This window comes from Leptonotus elevatus, chromosome 2 (assembly GCF_054856555.1).
Source record: "Leptonotus elevatus isolate MCC_2025b chromosome 2, RoL_Lele_1.0, whole genome shotgun sequence".
Taxonomy (NCBI): domain Eukaryota; kingdom Metazoa; phylum Chordata; class Actinopteri; order Syngnathiformes; family Syngnathidae; genus Leptonotus; species Leptonotus elevatus.
The window spans coordinates 14,472,259-14,490,550 of NC_141240.1; the positions used below are offsets into that span (position 1 = coordinate 14,472,259).

The following is an 18,292-nucleotide window of genomic DNA, read 5'->3' on the forward strand; positions in this document are numbered from 1 at the left end:
AACAACAGATTAGTGAGTCTCTCTCGCTCTCTCTTTCGCTCTCTCTCTCTCTCTCTCTCTCTCTCTCTCTCTCTCTCTCTCTCTCTCCCTCTCTGCCTTGTCTCTATCAGCCTGGTGCTGGAGAACAGGAGGAGGAGGCTGTGCTGCGCTGCGCTGCTGTCGGATCGGTTCGTTGCGGTTTGGAGCGGGACTTTTGCGCTTTCCCCTTGTATGCCCTCGGACAATATGGTGTCATCGTCATCAGCAGCATCATCATCAAAATCATGACTCTTGCCATCGTTTTCATTTCCATAAGACAAGCACTTTTACTTTGTTGTCCCTTACATCATTGGATCACAAGAGGAGATCATTTGAATTAATAACATTTAAAAAGCCCTAGTGTCGATTTTTTTCCGAGGAAAAACTTTTATTTCACCCCCCCCCCCCCACCTGATTATTAATTTAAACACGTTTGAAGATGGAGCTGTCAATTTTTCTGCTAAGCACTCTGGCACTGCTCCTTCTTGGAAGAGATCTTTTTACCAGGTGAGCACAGCATTGAATTTACTTCTTACAGGTGTCCAGTTATATATGAGCTGATTGTTGTGAGAGCATGTTGTAGAGTGTACCAATAATGCAATAAGTGGGAAAAGTTAGACACAGCTTACTAGAAAACAATGAATTGCATATGCGATGAGAACATTTTTATTTAAATGTGAGTTGTTATTCTTTGCATTAGAAAAACACAAGTGGTTCTGAAAATGGATGGGTTGATTTTTATTTTTTTAAATTATTATTTCCACTCTCCTGGGTGGGTTAGATATGAATTCACTCATTTGGCTGCAGGTCTACATGAATAAATAGATAGTATTGTGCAGAGGTAGATGGAAACAGCAGCAAAAATAGTCAGCAGCACTGTTTGTGGCAAAAAATGTACTATACATACACACACAAACACACACATGTGTATGGGGAGAGACTTTGACTGTGCATAGTGATACATGCACAGAATGTTATACTTATATGCATACATATTTTTATACAACATAAAGTATAGGCAGCATCTTTGTAATAGCATATATACCAGCATTTCAGAATGAAATTAACATAAGCTCTATTATCTATTACTCTTATTATTATTATAATTATTATGTCATCTATTACTATCAAAAGTGGATTGATGACTACATAAAACATAATACATGAACACAATGTTATTCTTTGCATACTATACATGATTAATATACCAAAAGTCTACACACCCCTTTTTAAATTACAGTTTTTTTTTCATGTACAGTAACAGACAAATCCTTTGAAAACCTTTTCCAGAATTAATGTGACCTGTAAACACCTTTGATGGGGGGAGTACATAAGATAAGATAAGATAAGATATACCTTTATTTATCCCACAGTGGAGAAATTCACAGCGTTACCAGCAGAAATACACATCATCACACATGCCCAAATTAAGTCCAGATGGTCTAGTGGGCTTTTCTTGATGTGTTTTTGCTTTCTAGTAGAAGCCTAAAGGCTTTACTCTTACACTGACTCACTAATATTTGGAACTCTTGTTAATTCCCCCCATTAAGGCCACAGTTCTCGTTGAATCAAAAACAGCATGATGTTATCACCACCATGCTTCACTGCAAATATGTTTTTTTGGTGATGATGTCTTGTGTTTACATCAAGCCTGTATACATTTTCAAATTATAGCTAAAATAAAAAAAATCTACCTAGGTTTCACTGGATTGATTGTAACACATTTTCCCACATTTGGAAAATGTCCTGTGTTTTTGCAAAATCTTTAAACCAAGGTTAAACATTTTGGCCATAATTAAAAAATGGTAGCGAAAACACAACACTGTTCATCACCGAAAGAACATCATAGCTTCAGTGAAGCATAGTGGTGGCACTATCATGTTATGGGAGTGTATTTTTTTTTGCAATTGAGTTCTATAGGTTAAAGGTCACATTAATGGAGGAAAAAGTTTGACCATGATTTATTTTTGCTTTCATCGCAATGCGTTTCCTAGCCCCTTAACCATCACAACTGATTGCCTAACCCTAACCACAACCAAAACCCAATTCAAATCTCAACTCTAAAACCAAGTCTTGACCCTCAAAAAGAGGTCTGGACTAGTGGGGACCACCAAAATGTCCCCACAAGGACGGTGGTGGACAGATAGTCCACACTAGGATAGTAAAAACCTGGAATATGGCTATGTAGCAAAAACGCGTATGCGCGCACACACAGTTATTCCAATTCAATTTTACATACTTCATATTCATCATATTTTATCATAACTGCTATTTGTACAGTGCATTTAATTTAAGTCATTTGCACAAAAGCACCAGCAGTCTGCTTTACTTCAGTGGTCATGGGCTCAATGACACAATATGCATAATACATATGCATAGGAGGAGGTGACTTGTTTGTTATGGAGATGAATGCCAAATGAGGTGGGCAGGTGCATCCGTGTGTGATGGCTTACAATGTCACTTACACTCGCACATCCGGGCCTGGTCAATAGGGGTCAAACATTAGTTAATGGAAGAGAACAAGCCTCTCTCGAATAAGTAGCCCAGTGGAGGTTTCACAACTTTACCTGATTGAACATTTGTACTCAATTTAGAAATAAACCTGAAAGTACCCTGGCCACCAAAATAGACCACACCAAGGTGTACTGTATTATGTACTTTGCACCATATGCAACTATGGCCTATGGTCTTTTGACCTGCTACTTGATACTATATGGTTGCTTGAAATGTGTTATATTGACATACAGTAAATGGTGAACATTGTTACAACCAATTATACCATATATAGCATAAGGGAATTCTGCTGTACTCCTATGTCTTATTATTTTTATTTAAATGTAATGCCTTGAAAAAAACATATCCTGAATACAAACCCGGACAGTCTTGTTGGATGGGCAAGCATATCACTGTTAATCACACAGTATGCGATTGGTCTCTGGTAACTACCGTAATTCAATTGTACAGCTGTACCTTGAGTCTTGAGATAAGTGTTACTGTAATTCAATGACCACACTCGTAACACTTGTATCTCAAATCATCTTTCCCCTTTGAAATGGATGAAAATGCCATTAATCTGTTCCAGCAACCCCAGCCCACAAAAACGAAAGAAAGAAAAAAACAGCAGCTTTTATTTTTATTTTTGTGAGTTGGCCAAACTGCAATTCCCCCAAAGGGTCAAACAATATATTGTGTCTAAGGCCTTAAATGAAATCTACCTAAGAATATAGTTGAATTTGGCAAGAACATTGTTTTTAGCTCCTTGGATCTTCACTGTTCACCCCCCCCCCCTCTCTCTCTCCATCCAGTTACTATATTGTTTTCTTCTCAGTACAATGCAAAGTGTAGGCTGTGCTTTTTCCACCTCGCTGTGTGTCAGCTCTCTTGCTCTCGGACACTCACGCTTAAAGTTGCAGCCTGCCCGCATTACTACAACCGCCCACCCATTTGAGAAAATAATGACTCTTTCTCGCTCCATTTCACCAAAGTTGCTTGTGGCTAAAGTTAGAACTTTGCCACCTTTTGCCATCACAGTTGTTTTTTGCTGCTTAGCTGTCACTCACCTTTCGATTCACCACCGCAAGTCTGTATCTAATAATAGATGATTTTTCTTTTTTATTAGATATGTAAAGAATAAGTGTGGTTGAGAACAGCATCTGGAGAGATTGTTCATAGTAGCCTACATCATCCACATACTGTAGGACAGTGCAGGTTTCTTTGATTGGTGTTGTGTTGGTTATGGAACTGCATATGGTGGCATTTCTTCTTCTCATCGTCTCTTGTGACGACATGGCAGAACTGCAAAAAATGTGAGACAGCAAAGCGCATAGTATCGGATTAGACATCAATTTAACAGTGATGATAACAATCTCTGGCAGGTCATGCATGACCTTACAGAGAACCATGGGATGAGCAGTTAGTAAAATGCTGTCAGTTATTCAACAGATCATAAAGCAGACACACCATTTCCCCCCCAGCAACGAGTTCGTTGGAGTCAATGTGTGTCCTATATAAAATAATTACGTTATCGTATGTGCCATTGAATAACAATTTGTGATCCATTTAAGGTTTAGTATCAAAGTACAACCAAATTCCTAATTATAGTCTAGAGCTTAAAAATTTGGACTTACCTTGTTTATTTTATCAACAAACTTCAAAATGCACCACGTAAAATGTTTTCATTACGCATCGTCAACTGTTTTGTTAAATAATCAGTTGGCAAAATCACATGAACCGTGAAGGACAGATTTCTACAAAAGTTTCACGAGTGGTGTTGCATGAACCAATGTAGTAACCATAAAATTTGACAATGTGGATCAAGTAATTAGCATTTTTCACTTGGATGTTACAGTCTGCGGCTGGGCTAAGTAAAAAACAAAAACAAACAGCTTTTGTAGGTGTTTCCAAATTCATAGGCTGGGTCCTCGGTCACAAGACGCAACTTCCGGCGCGTCGCCGCCACAAGTCGGTGTCCAAATTCACGCGAACTTCGAATACTGCCTTTAAATGTGACCTTCGTTTCCATATAGAGATGGGCCCTGCGCGAAGGCTGCTTTGGAGCACACATTTGTAGCCTACATTTACCGCTCTTCTTCTATGCTGATTCGTTCATGAATGCCAATAGCATGGCAGTACGTTCAGTAAAGTCCTTTCCCCGCCTGGACACAGCTTGTGTGTGGCAAAAGGCACCTCCTGTGTAAAGCTCATTACTGCCACCTACAGGTCAGGAGTGGAAACATACATCCTACCTTATCAGTCAAACATATTTAGGATAGTTAGGGCTTAGTGCAAGTCTGCTCTACTGAATGTTACTCTCATAGAATTATATTTGACATTTCAAAACGTTTTAATTGTCTAAAGCATGATAACAAGATGCTTATTTATAGTGGTTGTAAGGATACTTAGAAATATCCCTCACACATTTGCTACTTTTTGATTGCGCCCAATGCAGCCGTGAAGTCAAGATTAAGTCTGACTCTGCTCTTTCTGCTGGGAAAGGATGCGCAGTTGGTGACCTTCGGACTCGCTAAGCTGCGTATATGCCATGGTCCATGTGGGCAATGCAGTACAATAATAACTACAATAAGAACGACAACAATTGGTACAGGAGCAAAAGGGAGCTAAAAAAACATACTGTATTATCAAAGTCAGCTAATAGTAAGCTACTGTATACTTATGTAGCATTTTTGTGCACATTGGAGAAATAATGAGCAAATTGAAAAAATATATGATCCCACTTTGCAGTTGATTTTTTTCCTCAATCAAAAGCCCAATTTCTACGCGGACATTTTTTTATTAGTTCAGGATTTACTGCATTTCCTGGTGACCAGTTCAGGGTCAACCCTGCTTCTCGGAAATGCGCGAATGGATGGATAAAGTTTCACCGCAACCCGTTTAGTTCTAGAGGAACGTCATTTAAAAAGTTTCAGTAGCCCCATTAGTTTTGTATACATAGATGTATGAGTGAAACCTTTTTTTTTTTTATTGAAAAACTAAAGAAAGTCTAAAGTCATCTATTTTTATCACACTCTCCACATGAGCTTTTCATACATTTCATTTTTGCATAAGAAATCAAATCAAATGCATGTAAAAGATCAATTTGAGTGCAAAAGCGGCATTTGTAATGTGTTTTATGTCATTACAGCACTTATATTAATGTACAGATTGAACATCAATTGTTCATCAATCAGCCAACTCATAGAAGTAGGATTTTATCAACATGAACGCCTCATAAAGACTTTATCTAGATTTATGCAATTGGATTATTTGTTCATTTGCATATTGCTGAATTTAAAGCCAATTCAATTTAAAGAGTGTCTCTGAGTGAGGATCATGGGCCTGCTTCTGTGTTGACGTGCCACTGTCTAAATCTAATTAGATCTCAAAGCTTTTACTGCGCATCAAATTCATCCAAAGATGTTGGCTGACACAGACGGGTGAAGATCCAGTCCTTGAGAGAGAGGAAGAGGGGAAGAGAGGAAGTTGACTCTCTGAATTCTTTGTCATGGATGGAGGGCTGCAAATGTTTAATGCACCTCCCCTGGAGAGCAATCAAATGTGTTACCCCGCACGTGTTTTGAAGAGCTTCCACATACATTCCATTTTAGACAGCTGTACAGTAACAATCAAAACGTTTGAAAACACTTTCTCATGCTGTTAAATGAGTAAGTGTCTCCAAACTTTTGATGGTTGCTGTAGCCAGTAGGGGTGTTAAAAAAAATCAATTTGGCAATATATCGCGATATTACAGCGCACAATTCTCGTATCGATTTAATATGCAGCCGAATCGATTTTTAAAGATAAATTTTTTAATGGAAATATTCAACAAAATGTCTTAATTACAGTTAGGGTTCACACTTTAAGCATGGAAGAATGTTATATTAATGGAACATGAAGCCTTAAAATTGATTTGTTTGGTTGTTAAATACGGTGGACCACAGTTTATAAGGCTGAAGTACATTTTCATACAAATCTTACAGTGTACATGTACAAATTCATTAATTAGTATTTTCTAAATTTGAGTAAAACAAAACAAAACATAATAATTGACTTATAGATTAGTATCGGGATTAATCGATATCGAATCGAATCGTGACTTATGAATCGTGATACAGATCGAATTGCAAGCTACTAGGCAATTCACACCCCTAGTAGCCAGTATACTAATTGTATCACAGTAACTTTAAAAAAAAAAAACTTCACAATGCAGAAACGTGCAACAGTAAGAGTTTGAGCAGTTGGACTTTAAGTTCATGTTTGTGTGCAGCCGTTTCAAATAAGTTACCGGTTTTGAAGTACAATACTGCAAAAACAAAACAAAACATGCCCAGCTATGATTTCTGCTCGCTACAGGGTGGGCTTCACTGTATTTGTTTACAAAATATCATGCGGCGAGAACGGCAGGCAGTTTAACTTCCTGTCCCATCTCGAATATGGTCTCTTTAGGAAACTCTGTATGCCTCTGAATGTGTTTGTGAATGGGTGACCATATGGTGTAGGAAGCGCTGTATAAGTTCAGTCTATTTACCATCTTTGCTGTACCAAGTATTTTTGTACTTGGGGGGGGGGGGGGGGGGGGGGGGTTTAGAGTGATAAATTCCCAAACCTGATTTCCATTCTTTTGAGTACATAGCAAACTGACATTTTTAGCGAATGTTTAAAATAGCAAAGTTTGTAAAGTCTAAAATATCCATCCATCAATTTTTAATATTCCAAAATAAATCTTTGACAGCCCAGGTTTCTACCAAGTTAGAATTTGTCTTTATTATGTGTCAATAATGACGAGCCTATAGATGCACAAGAAATGTTTAGCAAAGGAAAATTATATTGGCTTATTTAATATGGGTTATAATACATAGTTATCTTAAAAGCATAATCGCCTGAGTTATTTTAAATTTACTCTCACAATATGAATGAAAAATACCAATGTGTGTATTATAAATGGTATGTTCTTTATGTCTGCCTATATTCAAAGTCATTCAATTCACAAAGGTTAAATCGATGCAACTGGACTCTTTGTTGAGTTTTATTTTTTTCTTGCTTTTTCAAAAACTTTCAAATAGGCAACTTGCCTATTAGGTTAGGGACTGTCACTTGCAGAATGAGAGTCTTAAGAGCCTGGTTCAATGCATACTGAGGTTTTTGCTCATTGCAAGCTCATCTTAGCATGAGAGAACTGACTGAAGCCTGTTTGACCTTGTTGTATTAACAAAATCTCCTGTCAAGGAAAAAGGAAAACACGCTTCATTTCCACATTTAGAAGTGACTATTTTGTGAACATAATCCGTAAGTCAGGCAGTGATTAATTAATTTGCACAATGATCCCATTTATTTCAGACATGGCAGTTATTGCCAAGCTAAAAATACCGTTGCGGCTCACTGAGGGAATGATGACAAGAATTCCATTTAGTTGCTGTCCATGTGGATGAAGTATGTCCAATATTTTCCCTGCATGCTTTTTTTTAATTTATTGATTAAAATTTCCATTTTAAAGAGTCGAAAGTCACACTAGCTACAAAGTGCAATGCTGAGAAGGTGACCTTCATGTGACAAATGTTATGAACTTCTTGCAAAGGTCACTGCAATGTTTTGCCTTCAATCAATGCCTTATGCATCTATTTTCATGTCTATGCTGTGCCCATTATGGATGTCAGCCTTATGTTCGCTTCCATTTATTTTCTGCAAGTTGTCCTCTATCAAAGGCAGTCTGTGCCTGGTGAAAGGTATTTGCATTGAGTGAAAACTCATTATTGAATATGTGCAGGGTGGAGGAGACTTGACATTCTGTCAAGTGCAACAAGATGCAGAGTATGCTGTTTGTTTGCAGGAGTCATGGTCCCTTTTCTGTTTTAAAATGCAAAACTGCCACCTTGTGGCGTTAGAGCTGTACTGGTGAAAGATGCCCTACTTAGACAGTACTGTATGGGCTCCAACTGCACTCCACGGGCTCCAGGGCCCTTTACCCCATCCCCCACTACACTAACACATACACGAACTACTGTAGCAATTCCCCGAGTGCCTAAAAGGATGACAAATAGGTGTGAAAAATGCTGCAAAGAAAAACAGTTAAATGGGATTTGAATTATGACAATTTATTTGAGAAAACTAATATATAAGGCCAGGCTTTATGGAATAACAAAGCACAATACCATACTGTACAACAGCTAAACCTTTGGCATATATCACATTCAGCAAATACTTAGATCCTATAATAATTTCTTATCATGTCTTTAATAACAAGTATACAGCATTAAGCTTTGGCTTCATTCTGTCAGCCCTTTTTCTTTCGGATATAATTTTATGTGAAAAGTGAATGTTGTAAATTGTCTCTATGATTGTCCGAAAGTAAAAATGAAAGAAAAAAGAAGAACAACTACAGTATATTTAATGAAACCAAATTATGCATTGCATTCTTACATTATGATAATAAGGACCAATAAATATATAAAACAATCATGGAAAAACGTTTACTCTTGTAAACAATTTCATGTGGTTCAAATGTTGAATTTTCAATGTGTGCCTTACAAAATGTAAAGTTAAATATATCAATTTAAAAGTATTTATAAAAAACAACAGGAAACAAGCAAAAAAAAAATCTATTTTAAAATACAGAGTAAACAAATGGATATGTACAGTGTACATTCTATATATTGTATAGACAGACAGAGTTTGTGAAAACTATTCTGTATATATGGTATATGCATAGTTCAGCCAGAAATCCTGAAAGGAGCTCTCTGCGTCAGAAAGTCAAAAATATCAACAAAACATCAGCTATATTTTATTTTATTTTTCTATCGTAAGCAACTTTTAAATGTACCTTATATATTCGACTCCTATTTCACAGGTGACTGAACAACTATTAAAGACTGCTTTGTTTGTCTCCTTTAGGGCTATGCTGAGTGACATTGGGGACTATGTAGGTACAGGCATTGAAATATCCTGGTTACCTAATCTGGACGAGCTCATGAAGGGCTATGCCAGAAACTTTCGCCCTGGGATAGGAGGTGAGTATGAGATCTACTGCTTGTGGCATTGGATTCATTTCATCCCCTAACATTTACAGCCATCCTTAGCATAACCTAACCTTAGATACACTGACATTATTATTCAATGAGATGCATTACTTACACTTAGTGAATATAAAATAAGATGTATACAGTGTTGGTGAGAATGGAAAAATGCACTTTGCTAAGAATGGCTGCAATATGTGACCTATCCAATGACCACACGGATAGATTTCTCAATCTCACAGCTTAACTCAGTTGTGCAAAGGCCGACATCTGGAGCATGTATGCACAATCACCATCATCACGCAGCATCCTGTCCTCAATACAGACTGATGGATGGAGCATTACAATACTATTAAGACAAAAACTAAAATTAAGCGGTGCTTTCAGGAATCAAGTCTGTTGTGTGCTGCACTGCAGCCATTCCCCTCATTTAAGTCATTTACTCCATTTGACTCCATGTCAGAATTCTGATTGTGATTCATGACTAGCACTGCATGGCCTATTTCTGTATATGTGAACCTCATATTTATGTCGTGAGTAACTTAAAGAGCAATGCTTTTTATTAAAGGCTTGCCCGCTTCATCTTTCTAGAATATTGTGTGTATTGCAAGACCAATTCTCATAAATTGGAACCACTGCCATTCCCATAGAAAATGCTTCTTCTTCTTCTTCCTAAATTTTCCATACTGGGGGTCGCCTTTTCTAATTGAGCCAATGAGAACTGGGAAGGGGTAACTCCGTTTTTGTAATTTTGCTGGAGAGTGACTTAAATTACAAATGCAATAAAATCTGGAGGATTTATATCTTGGCAATTTAGAGTTGTGCTTGGAAGTTTTGGGATATGGAACTGGATCATATTGTTTGTCATTATCTTTAGTTTGATTAATCAGCATCATCGAGGCTGCTTGAAAGAAAAGAAGCAAACTGGGTGTGACGTGACGAGTAGAATTTGGACACATGAGCAGACAGGACACGGAAGTGGCAAAGTAAAACTCTGTAAAAGTATAAACAAACAGTAACAACAAAGAGCAGAGCTGGACACGGCAGTGGTAGAACAGACAAGGCATGAGCGAATGCTCGACGATCTTGCAGCCATCTTAAATACTGAAAGAGAAAATAAAGTCCACAACACTGAAATAGAAAAAAACAACGTTTTGTGCAATAGTGGTTTAAAACCAAGCATCTGTGAAATCTATCAAAATTTCATAAAATATGATAAATAACATTAACTTATGCTTACATACAAACATACTGTACTATTACCCAAACTAAAGCACTTTGATCTCTGTGCCACACTTAATGTGATATTTTTTGTAGAGGTGACGCCTGGTTTCCTGGATGCAGTGGGCACATTGTTGCATTACGAATGAGGAAAAGTGCTAAATACAACAAAGGACTAGCCACTATACATCAAAGCTAGACATTGATTCAGACCTTTAGTCCTCTGAAAGATGACTAGCACCAGCCTTTCCCCCTATTTATTTAGGCTTTGGACCAGCACTGATATAATATAGGCTATATATATATATATATATATAATTTTTTTTTTTTTGTTAAACCTTGTTCTTCTACCTTCTCTCCATGGCTTGCTCACAGTCACGGCCAACAATGATATGGTCTAAAGCGTCCATGTCAAGCCGAAGCCCCAGTCCACATGCTAGCAGTCAAGTCAGACTCCCCCACTTGCTCTTCTCCCTTTGTCTGCATGACATGCATGCACTTATGGTGGACAACATGGCGCTATAAATTGGCCATGCCGCGGAGTATCTATAAGGAAGATGCATTTTCAAGGAGAACATATAGCTAGCTAACTAACTGCATGTCACAATAGCGGCAGATATCCACCAACAAAGGCGCTTCAGTGCTTATATAGTCTGCGAGGGGCAACTCTCTACATCATTTCATTTACATCATCAGCGCTCTTTTACACCCCCCCCCCCCAACTCAGGACAACTAAAAATGTTCCACGCTATATCCTGACAATAGTCTTTGCATGTTTTCAGCAATTATTTATAATGTATTTAGAAACATATCTCTGCATTCACTTCACAGGATCTTTAAAATCCTGTATACGTGTAAATCCACATTGAGAATGCAAAGCTCGCATGCAAAGGGAACAATATTATGCTATGCTGATGACCTTGACAAGCACAGCTTAGTAATCACACCATTATAAATGGCCTCAGAGCATACATGCAGTGTCTAGCCAATGGGGTTTGACTTGCCATAAACAATTTCTGGAAGGAAGGTGTTGAACGGTGGGGAACGGTCGGTCATGTATGATTCCATAATGTTCAGCCTAAATGGCATCTATGTTATGCATCGTTGAGCTCCCACGCTAGTTTGTGCCCTCAAGGCTTACAGGCGCTCTCCATGCTAATCATATGGCAAACCCAACCGTGTGTCTGTGCGTGCGCGCGTGCGAGTGTCTGTGTGCGTGTAGCTATACTGTATGCGTGGGTGTGCATGAACGCCAACAGAAGCTTGCCCTGTGTGAGCCCACGAAAGCTCAGTGGTGTTTATGACGGCCCATGGTGTGATGTGCCACTTAGCATGGTTCAACTGGATAATGCCTAATCTCTGTGCACCGTAGGAGTGGTGGAGATGTGGGAGGAAAATAGATGTGTGATGTAGAAGTGTGTGTGTGTGTTTTCTTTTCTCACGTCTCCCCCTGCAGGTCCACCCGTGAACGTGGCCATGGCAATCGAAGTGGCCAGTATTGATCACATCTCAGAAGCCAACATGGTAAAGTTGAGCATTTCCCTTATGCAGCAAAAATAAAAAAATAAATCACAGATTTGCTATTTTCATAATCCTCATTTATCCCTCTGGGGGCTTGGAAACCGTTAGTGTGACACGTTTGCCACATTGCCACATTGAGTTGTTTTATATCCTTTATTACATTGTGCGGTAAAAATCACATCTGTTTGAAGAACTGCATCTATACCATGCTTTGATTTTATTGTAAATATGTTTACATGTGCAAAAATACCCCCCCCCCCCAATTAAAATAAAATAAAATAAAAAATAAAAACATGGCGGGGCACAGAGAAACCTTGTGAGGAAAGGCACCCAGGAAACACTGGCGCTAAAAACTAAAAGACAATAAAATAAAAACAGGCTAAAAAAAACTGAATAAAGGGCATAAACAAAGCTAAAAGACAAAACAAGCTCTCTCAAATGTGTCTAACCTGAATATTTTTTACTCATTTTTGTGTCTTAAAAAAAACATCTATATGTTTAAATATAGGCAAAAATTACGCTGCACGGTTTGCTCTGCTTTGCAGAATGAGGAAATAGGTGGAATTTCTTACTTTTCAGACATTTTGAGTGTTCAAGAGTGATTATAGATTTGTTCCAAAATGATTATCACCACTTCAATAAATGAGTAAAAAGAACAGGTGAAGTAGGGACATATATTGATATTACTATCGTGAAATGAGCTCGTCTTCCGTCTTTATGTCAGTCTAAAGCATTCCAAAATCTGCTAAAAACGATAAGAAAATAATCTTACTGAATCTGTTTTGGGAAAATCTATTTACACAGACATCTAGAACTACAAAATAATAGCCAATGTCCTTTGATCTTTGGTGTACTCAGTTGTGAGGTGACAAAGCACTATTACTGTCTAAACAATACTTCAATTCACTTCAAAATAGATGCTATTGGATGTTAACAGAACTTGTATTACTCTGGCATGAGCACAAAAATAGCAAACAGGTGAGCAAATAATGTATTTAAGCAAATAACAGAACATAGATTTCCCCCCAAAAAATTGAGCGCGTAGGTGAAAGGGTCTTAATAATTGTGTAGCGTTGACATTTTCCGTTTGCATGCAATTCAATGAGTCTCCTTAAAGACAGTTAAATCTCATACATTTCTTGGACAAATCTTCCTCATGGTCCATGTGCGTCCATGACCGAGCCTCCGTGTTTGTGTGCGGTTCTTGGCAGGACTACACCATGACCGTGTTCCTGCGGCAGAGCTGGCACGATGACCGCCTATCCTACAACCACACCAACAAGACGCTAGGATTGGACAGCCGCTTTGTAGACAAGCTTTGGCTGCCCGACACCTTCATCGTCAACGCCAAATCGGCTTGGTTCCATGACGTTACCGTGGAGAACAAACTGATACGCCTGCAGCCCAATGGTGTCATTCTATACAGCAGCAGGTACGAACAGAATGTTGACCATGAAAACAGTTGATAAAGGAGGCCGTTTTATTTATGTAGCTTTCAAATGTTTGCACTTGAGAAAACGTGAGTGCACCGATGTCTCCTAGTTACCGCACCTCATTATTCATGCCACAAGAGGCGAATAAACACAGTTTCTATGGCAACCTCTGAAGTTTTAACTTGTTCGTCTTGAAGGGCCAGCAGCTTCTGCAGCAGTACTGCTCAACCGCACTCCTGTCATGAAAGATGCATAGAATTCCATAATGTTTTTACTACAGCCTGCAAGGCACCAGGAGGAGTTGAGAAAATCAAATACTGTTTTGATGTTGGAGTGGCTCTTTTATTTTATTTTTAAACTAGCAATGCATGGTTGTGGTAGCATTCAGTATTCAGTGATTCGGTAAAAAATAATTTAATAATTCCCGAAGAGCATTACAAGGATGTTCTGAACACTACAAGGTTGATTTATCTCCCCCCTTTCCTAGAATTACCTCAACAGTGGCATGTGACATGGACCTGACAAAGTATCCCATGGATGAACAGGAGTGCATGCTTGATCTGGAAAGCTGTAAGCTACACATTCAATGCTTATTATTAGTCATTATTGTTTCATACAAACTCTTTGCCTGGAATATATATGTATCTTTTGCTCTGGTTTAGACGGTTACTCGTCAGAGGATATTGTATACCACTGGTCGGAAAGTCAGAAGCACATTCACGGCCTGGACAAACTGGAACTCTCACAGTTTACTATCATAGACTATCGGTTTGTCACGGAGATGCTGAATTTCAAATCTGGTGAGTCTTCATTTTAAAGTAGTCAAAGCGCAGTTTTTTTTTTTTTAAGTGTTTATACATTTTGTAGTACTTTGACTCCCGCCTTTTAAAGCGAGATATTCTTTTGATTGAGTCCCTTTTGTGGTTATATACTATGCACAGAAGGAATGCATGAAGGTTTGCTTGGTGCTGAGCCACACGGAAGGATTAGGAGATGATAGCAGCTGCAGTGTGAAGCGCGGATGTGGCAGTCTTAATTCACCTCTTAATGTCTCACAATTTAAAGCTTTGACTCCACTAGCACACACAAACGACAAGGCGGAAAATTCCCCAACATCAGCATGTCTGAAGAACAGCTGAATTTCAACTCACAAGACATTTTCATAATTGATAATTACACTCTTCAAAAAAAGCAATTAACCACTGTTTTTCCTTCTCTTCTCAGCGGGAAGATTTCCAAGGCTCAGCCTTCGCTTCCAGCTGAGACGTAACCGAGGAGTGTACATCATCCAGTCATACATGCCTTCCATATTGCTGGTTGCCATGTCCTGGGTGTCCTTTTGGATCAGCCAATCAGCAGTCCCTGCTCGAGTGTCCTTAGGTTGGTATTGGACAAGTCAAGAAAAAAGAAAAAAAACCAAGAAAAAATTATATATTCAATGATTTACTGGCAGTTTTAATAACATACTAGTATGATACACAGTGAGTGATTTATGCTGTTTATTATAGTTTTTCATTGTTTAATAATTCACTCAGAAGCCAATTTTACTATAATGGACGCAAGTACTGATAGACAAGTCTAACGGTCAAAGTTAAAGAACTGAAACGAGTAAGTGAAAATGCTAAACTAATAAACCCGCTTTAAAAACGAATTGAATTTGAAAAACAAACGTCAACATCTAATAAAGATTAACTATATTGGAAAATCCAAAACTATTATTATTATGAGAGAAAATTCAGATTCTTTGTACATAGAGTATTTATTGGTCCTTTTGAACAAACAAAAAAAATAAATATATTTTCACATATGACCTTTGGTTTGTGTCTGTATCATATTTGATACATCCGGTCACAATGCTTTAAATTCGTACATTTATAACTGTCAAAAATATACTAATAAACAGACATATCAAACATATTAGTATTTCCAAAAATCAGAACGAACATTTCCCACTATTAATAAGTGTAGGTGTCTCTCCTTTCTCCGTTGGGGCGATCTTGCAAGGTTGCTGGAAACGCCATCAGGCTGGGTGATACTGCCCTCTAATGAATTATCCGTGCAATGCATGTGTCAGATCCTATACGTCAGGGTTTTTAATGGGGAAAACAATTACACTACAATACAAATGTCTTGTATTTAATATAACACATTTTGCTTTATAGGGATAAATATGTATTGGAATGAAAAGCTTAGCAGCTGTGCATGAAACAGGAGTCTCATATCCATGACATATTTGTCTCAACAGGCATCACAACCGTTCTCACCATGACCACCCTGATGGTGAGCGCCCGCTCCTCCCTGCCTCGTGCATCAGCCATCAAGGCCCTGGACGTCTACTTCTGGATCTGCTACGTGTTTGTTTTCGCTGCGCTAATCGAGTATGCGTTCGCTCATTACAATGCTGACTACCGACTCAAGGAGAAAGCCAAGGTGAAGGCCAGCAAGCTGGGCTCGGAGGTGAGGAACTCGTTCGCCGTTTTCTTTTAGCCTCTTGGCCGCTAACTGCTGAAGCCGATGTTATGAGTCATGGGTAGGCCTTCCAAACATGCGCTGGCTTTTAAACCACAGAGCTGACAAGAACCAATGCTACTGACCTTCAGCACTGCCATGGAATTCCGTCGCACATAAAGAGAATATAAAACATTTTCTTATATAGGGAGTAATAGAATTTTTATCATTCTGTTTCCCTTACTGAGTCGCCGACATCTATACTCAAAAGACATGTCATAAGGTTTCCAATTGGATGCACAATATAATAAGATCGCTTGCAATTTTAGCCCTAAAAAAGTGAACTAATATAAATGTCAGTGTGCTTTTTTCCCCAAATTATTTTTCATCCTTATTTTTTAGAACTAACTGCATGTCTGTTCCATGTTCTTTCTTTGCTGATTGGCATCACATGATCTCACTGCCTAAAAGTGACGCTGCATGCGGTGGCATTACTTTGCACGGTGTATAGTTGAGTCTAACTTATTAGTTGAATGCATTCACATTTAGTCTTCAAGAACGTTTTGTTTTTAAATTGTCCATAATATGGACAATGTGAAAAAACAAAACAAGTCCAGTCGGAAGTCATCGGTTCCAAGCTCTCGTTTATTAACTCAACAGACAATATTTTAAGGTATGAAAAATAACAATAAAGTAAAAAAAGTTTTGTGCAACCTTTTGCTTACAATTTTGGGTGAATTAGGAATTTAATGACTTCAGAGGATTATTCACAGCTATGATTCAGACCATTGTGTCTTTTTCCTAAGAGATGACTCACAAACATCTCTTTGTGTCCTTGCAGTCCATTGTAAAGAACGGCAAACAGGCCATGGTTCTGTTCTCCCTGTCTGTCACCGGTATGAACCAGGGCGTGGTCATTTCCAACCGCCACAGCCGTTCGCAGCGTTCCAGCAGCGAGATCCCGGGGGAGGCCGTCTCCGAAGAGTCCGAGTCCAGGAGGAGGTCCAGACAGATGCGGGAAAGTGAGGAGGAGAAGAAGAAGTGTTGTTCCAAGTGCGTTTGTAAGCCCATTGACGCCGACACCATCGATATCTACGCCAGGGCCGTGTTTCCTTTTACCTTCGCTGTGGTTAATGTGATCTACTGGGTGGCATATACCATGTAAAAGGGAAGAAAAAGAACATGGATGCCGATGGCTTCCATCCAGGAAGGACTGTATATATACAAAAGTGCTGCAACTGTGCCACATAAATGTTGGCAGTCATTTTGCAGCTGAAACACGCTGCCGGAAACACGAAAATAACTTTAGAGGTTATGACGTGTTCCAGGCTGTGAAAATGGTAATAGAAAATGTGACCTAAGGACAGATGGGACCTTTAAATCTAGACAGACACGGAATGCAAGTATGAAATGTCACATGGTCCTGGACAGCTTTAATAAGTATGTCACCCTGCTTGTGCACCTGCAGTAGTAAACCCCACCACACACAAACACACGTACACACATGCAGTATATCCTGCAAACTGTTGTTTGCTTAGACCTGCAAGTCCAAGTCTGAAGTGGGCCGTGTGTTATCAACATGCCACCCGAGCAGCAACAACAAGATGAAGTGTTCCTACTACTCTGCATGGCTGATAACGCTCTCACTCTCGTCCTGCGGCATAGCCGTCCTGCCCCTTTGCGCCTTATCACTGTTGTGGTCCGCCATCTGTTTCCTTCCAAATTAAAATTGTCATTTTGGACGTTGTCTGGAGCGTCTTTATCTCCTTTTTCTAGTTCTGCCAGTTTCCTCGCCATTAAAGAAATTCTTTCACTCCTGGTTTTTGTGTGCGTGCATGTCCAGAATTGTGAATACAAAATACCGTTAGTAAAACTAAAGACACCTGCGGTACTAAGGTTTCTTTCAGATACTGTACATTGCAGTATTACATCATTCATATATGTTTGCCCGAATAATTTTATGTTGGTGAACAGTGCAGCCAAGAAAATACTGTAATATAATCCATCTGAATATTCAAAATGCTATTTCAAGTTGGAAATCATGCACAGCCATGGTCTCTTGGCATGACTCTTGTGTCGGCTGGAGGGACCGTGATTGCATTTTTTCAGTTCTGTGAATTGCCGATATTCACAGCCCACTTTTCT

At 38.8% G+C, this 18,292-nt stretch overlaps 1 protein-coding gene across 1 annotated transcript; it reads left to right on the forward strand.

Moving 5' to 3' along the window:
- Nucleotides 1-102: 102 nt before the first annotated feature.
- gabrd (gamma-aminobutyric acid type A receptor subunit delta) lies at nt 103-17,961 on the forward strand. Its single transcript, XM_086068605.1, has 9 exons — nt 103-525; nt 9,403-9,518; nt 12,202-12,269; nt 13,478-13,698; nt 14,187-14,269; nt 14,362-14,499; nt 14,924-15,079; nt 15,945-16,156; nt 16,989-17,961. Exons 1-9 carry the CDS (start codon nt 458-460, stop codon nt 17,310-17,312), a joined length of 1,386 nt encoding a protein of 461 aa, XP_085924731.1. The 5' UTR covers nt 103-457; the 3' UTR covers nt 17,313-17,961.
- The last annotated feature ends 331 nt before the right edge of the window (nt 17,962-18,292 follow it).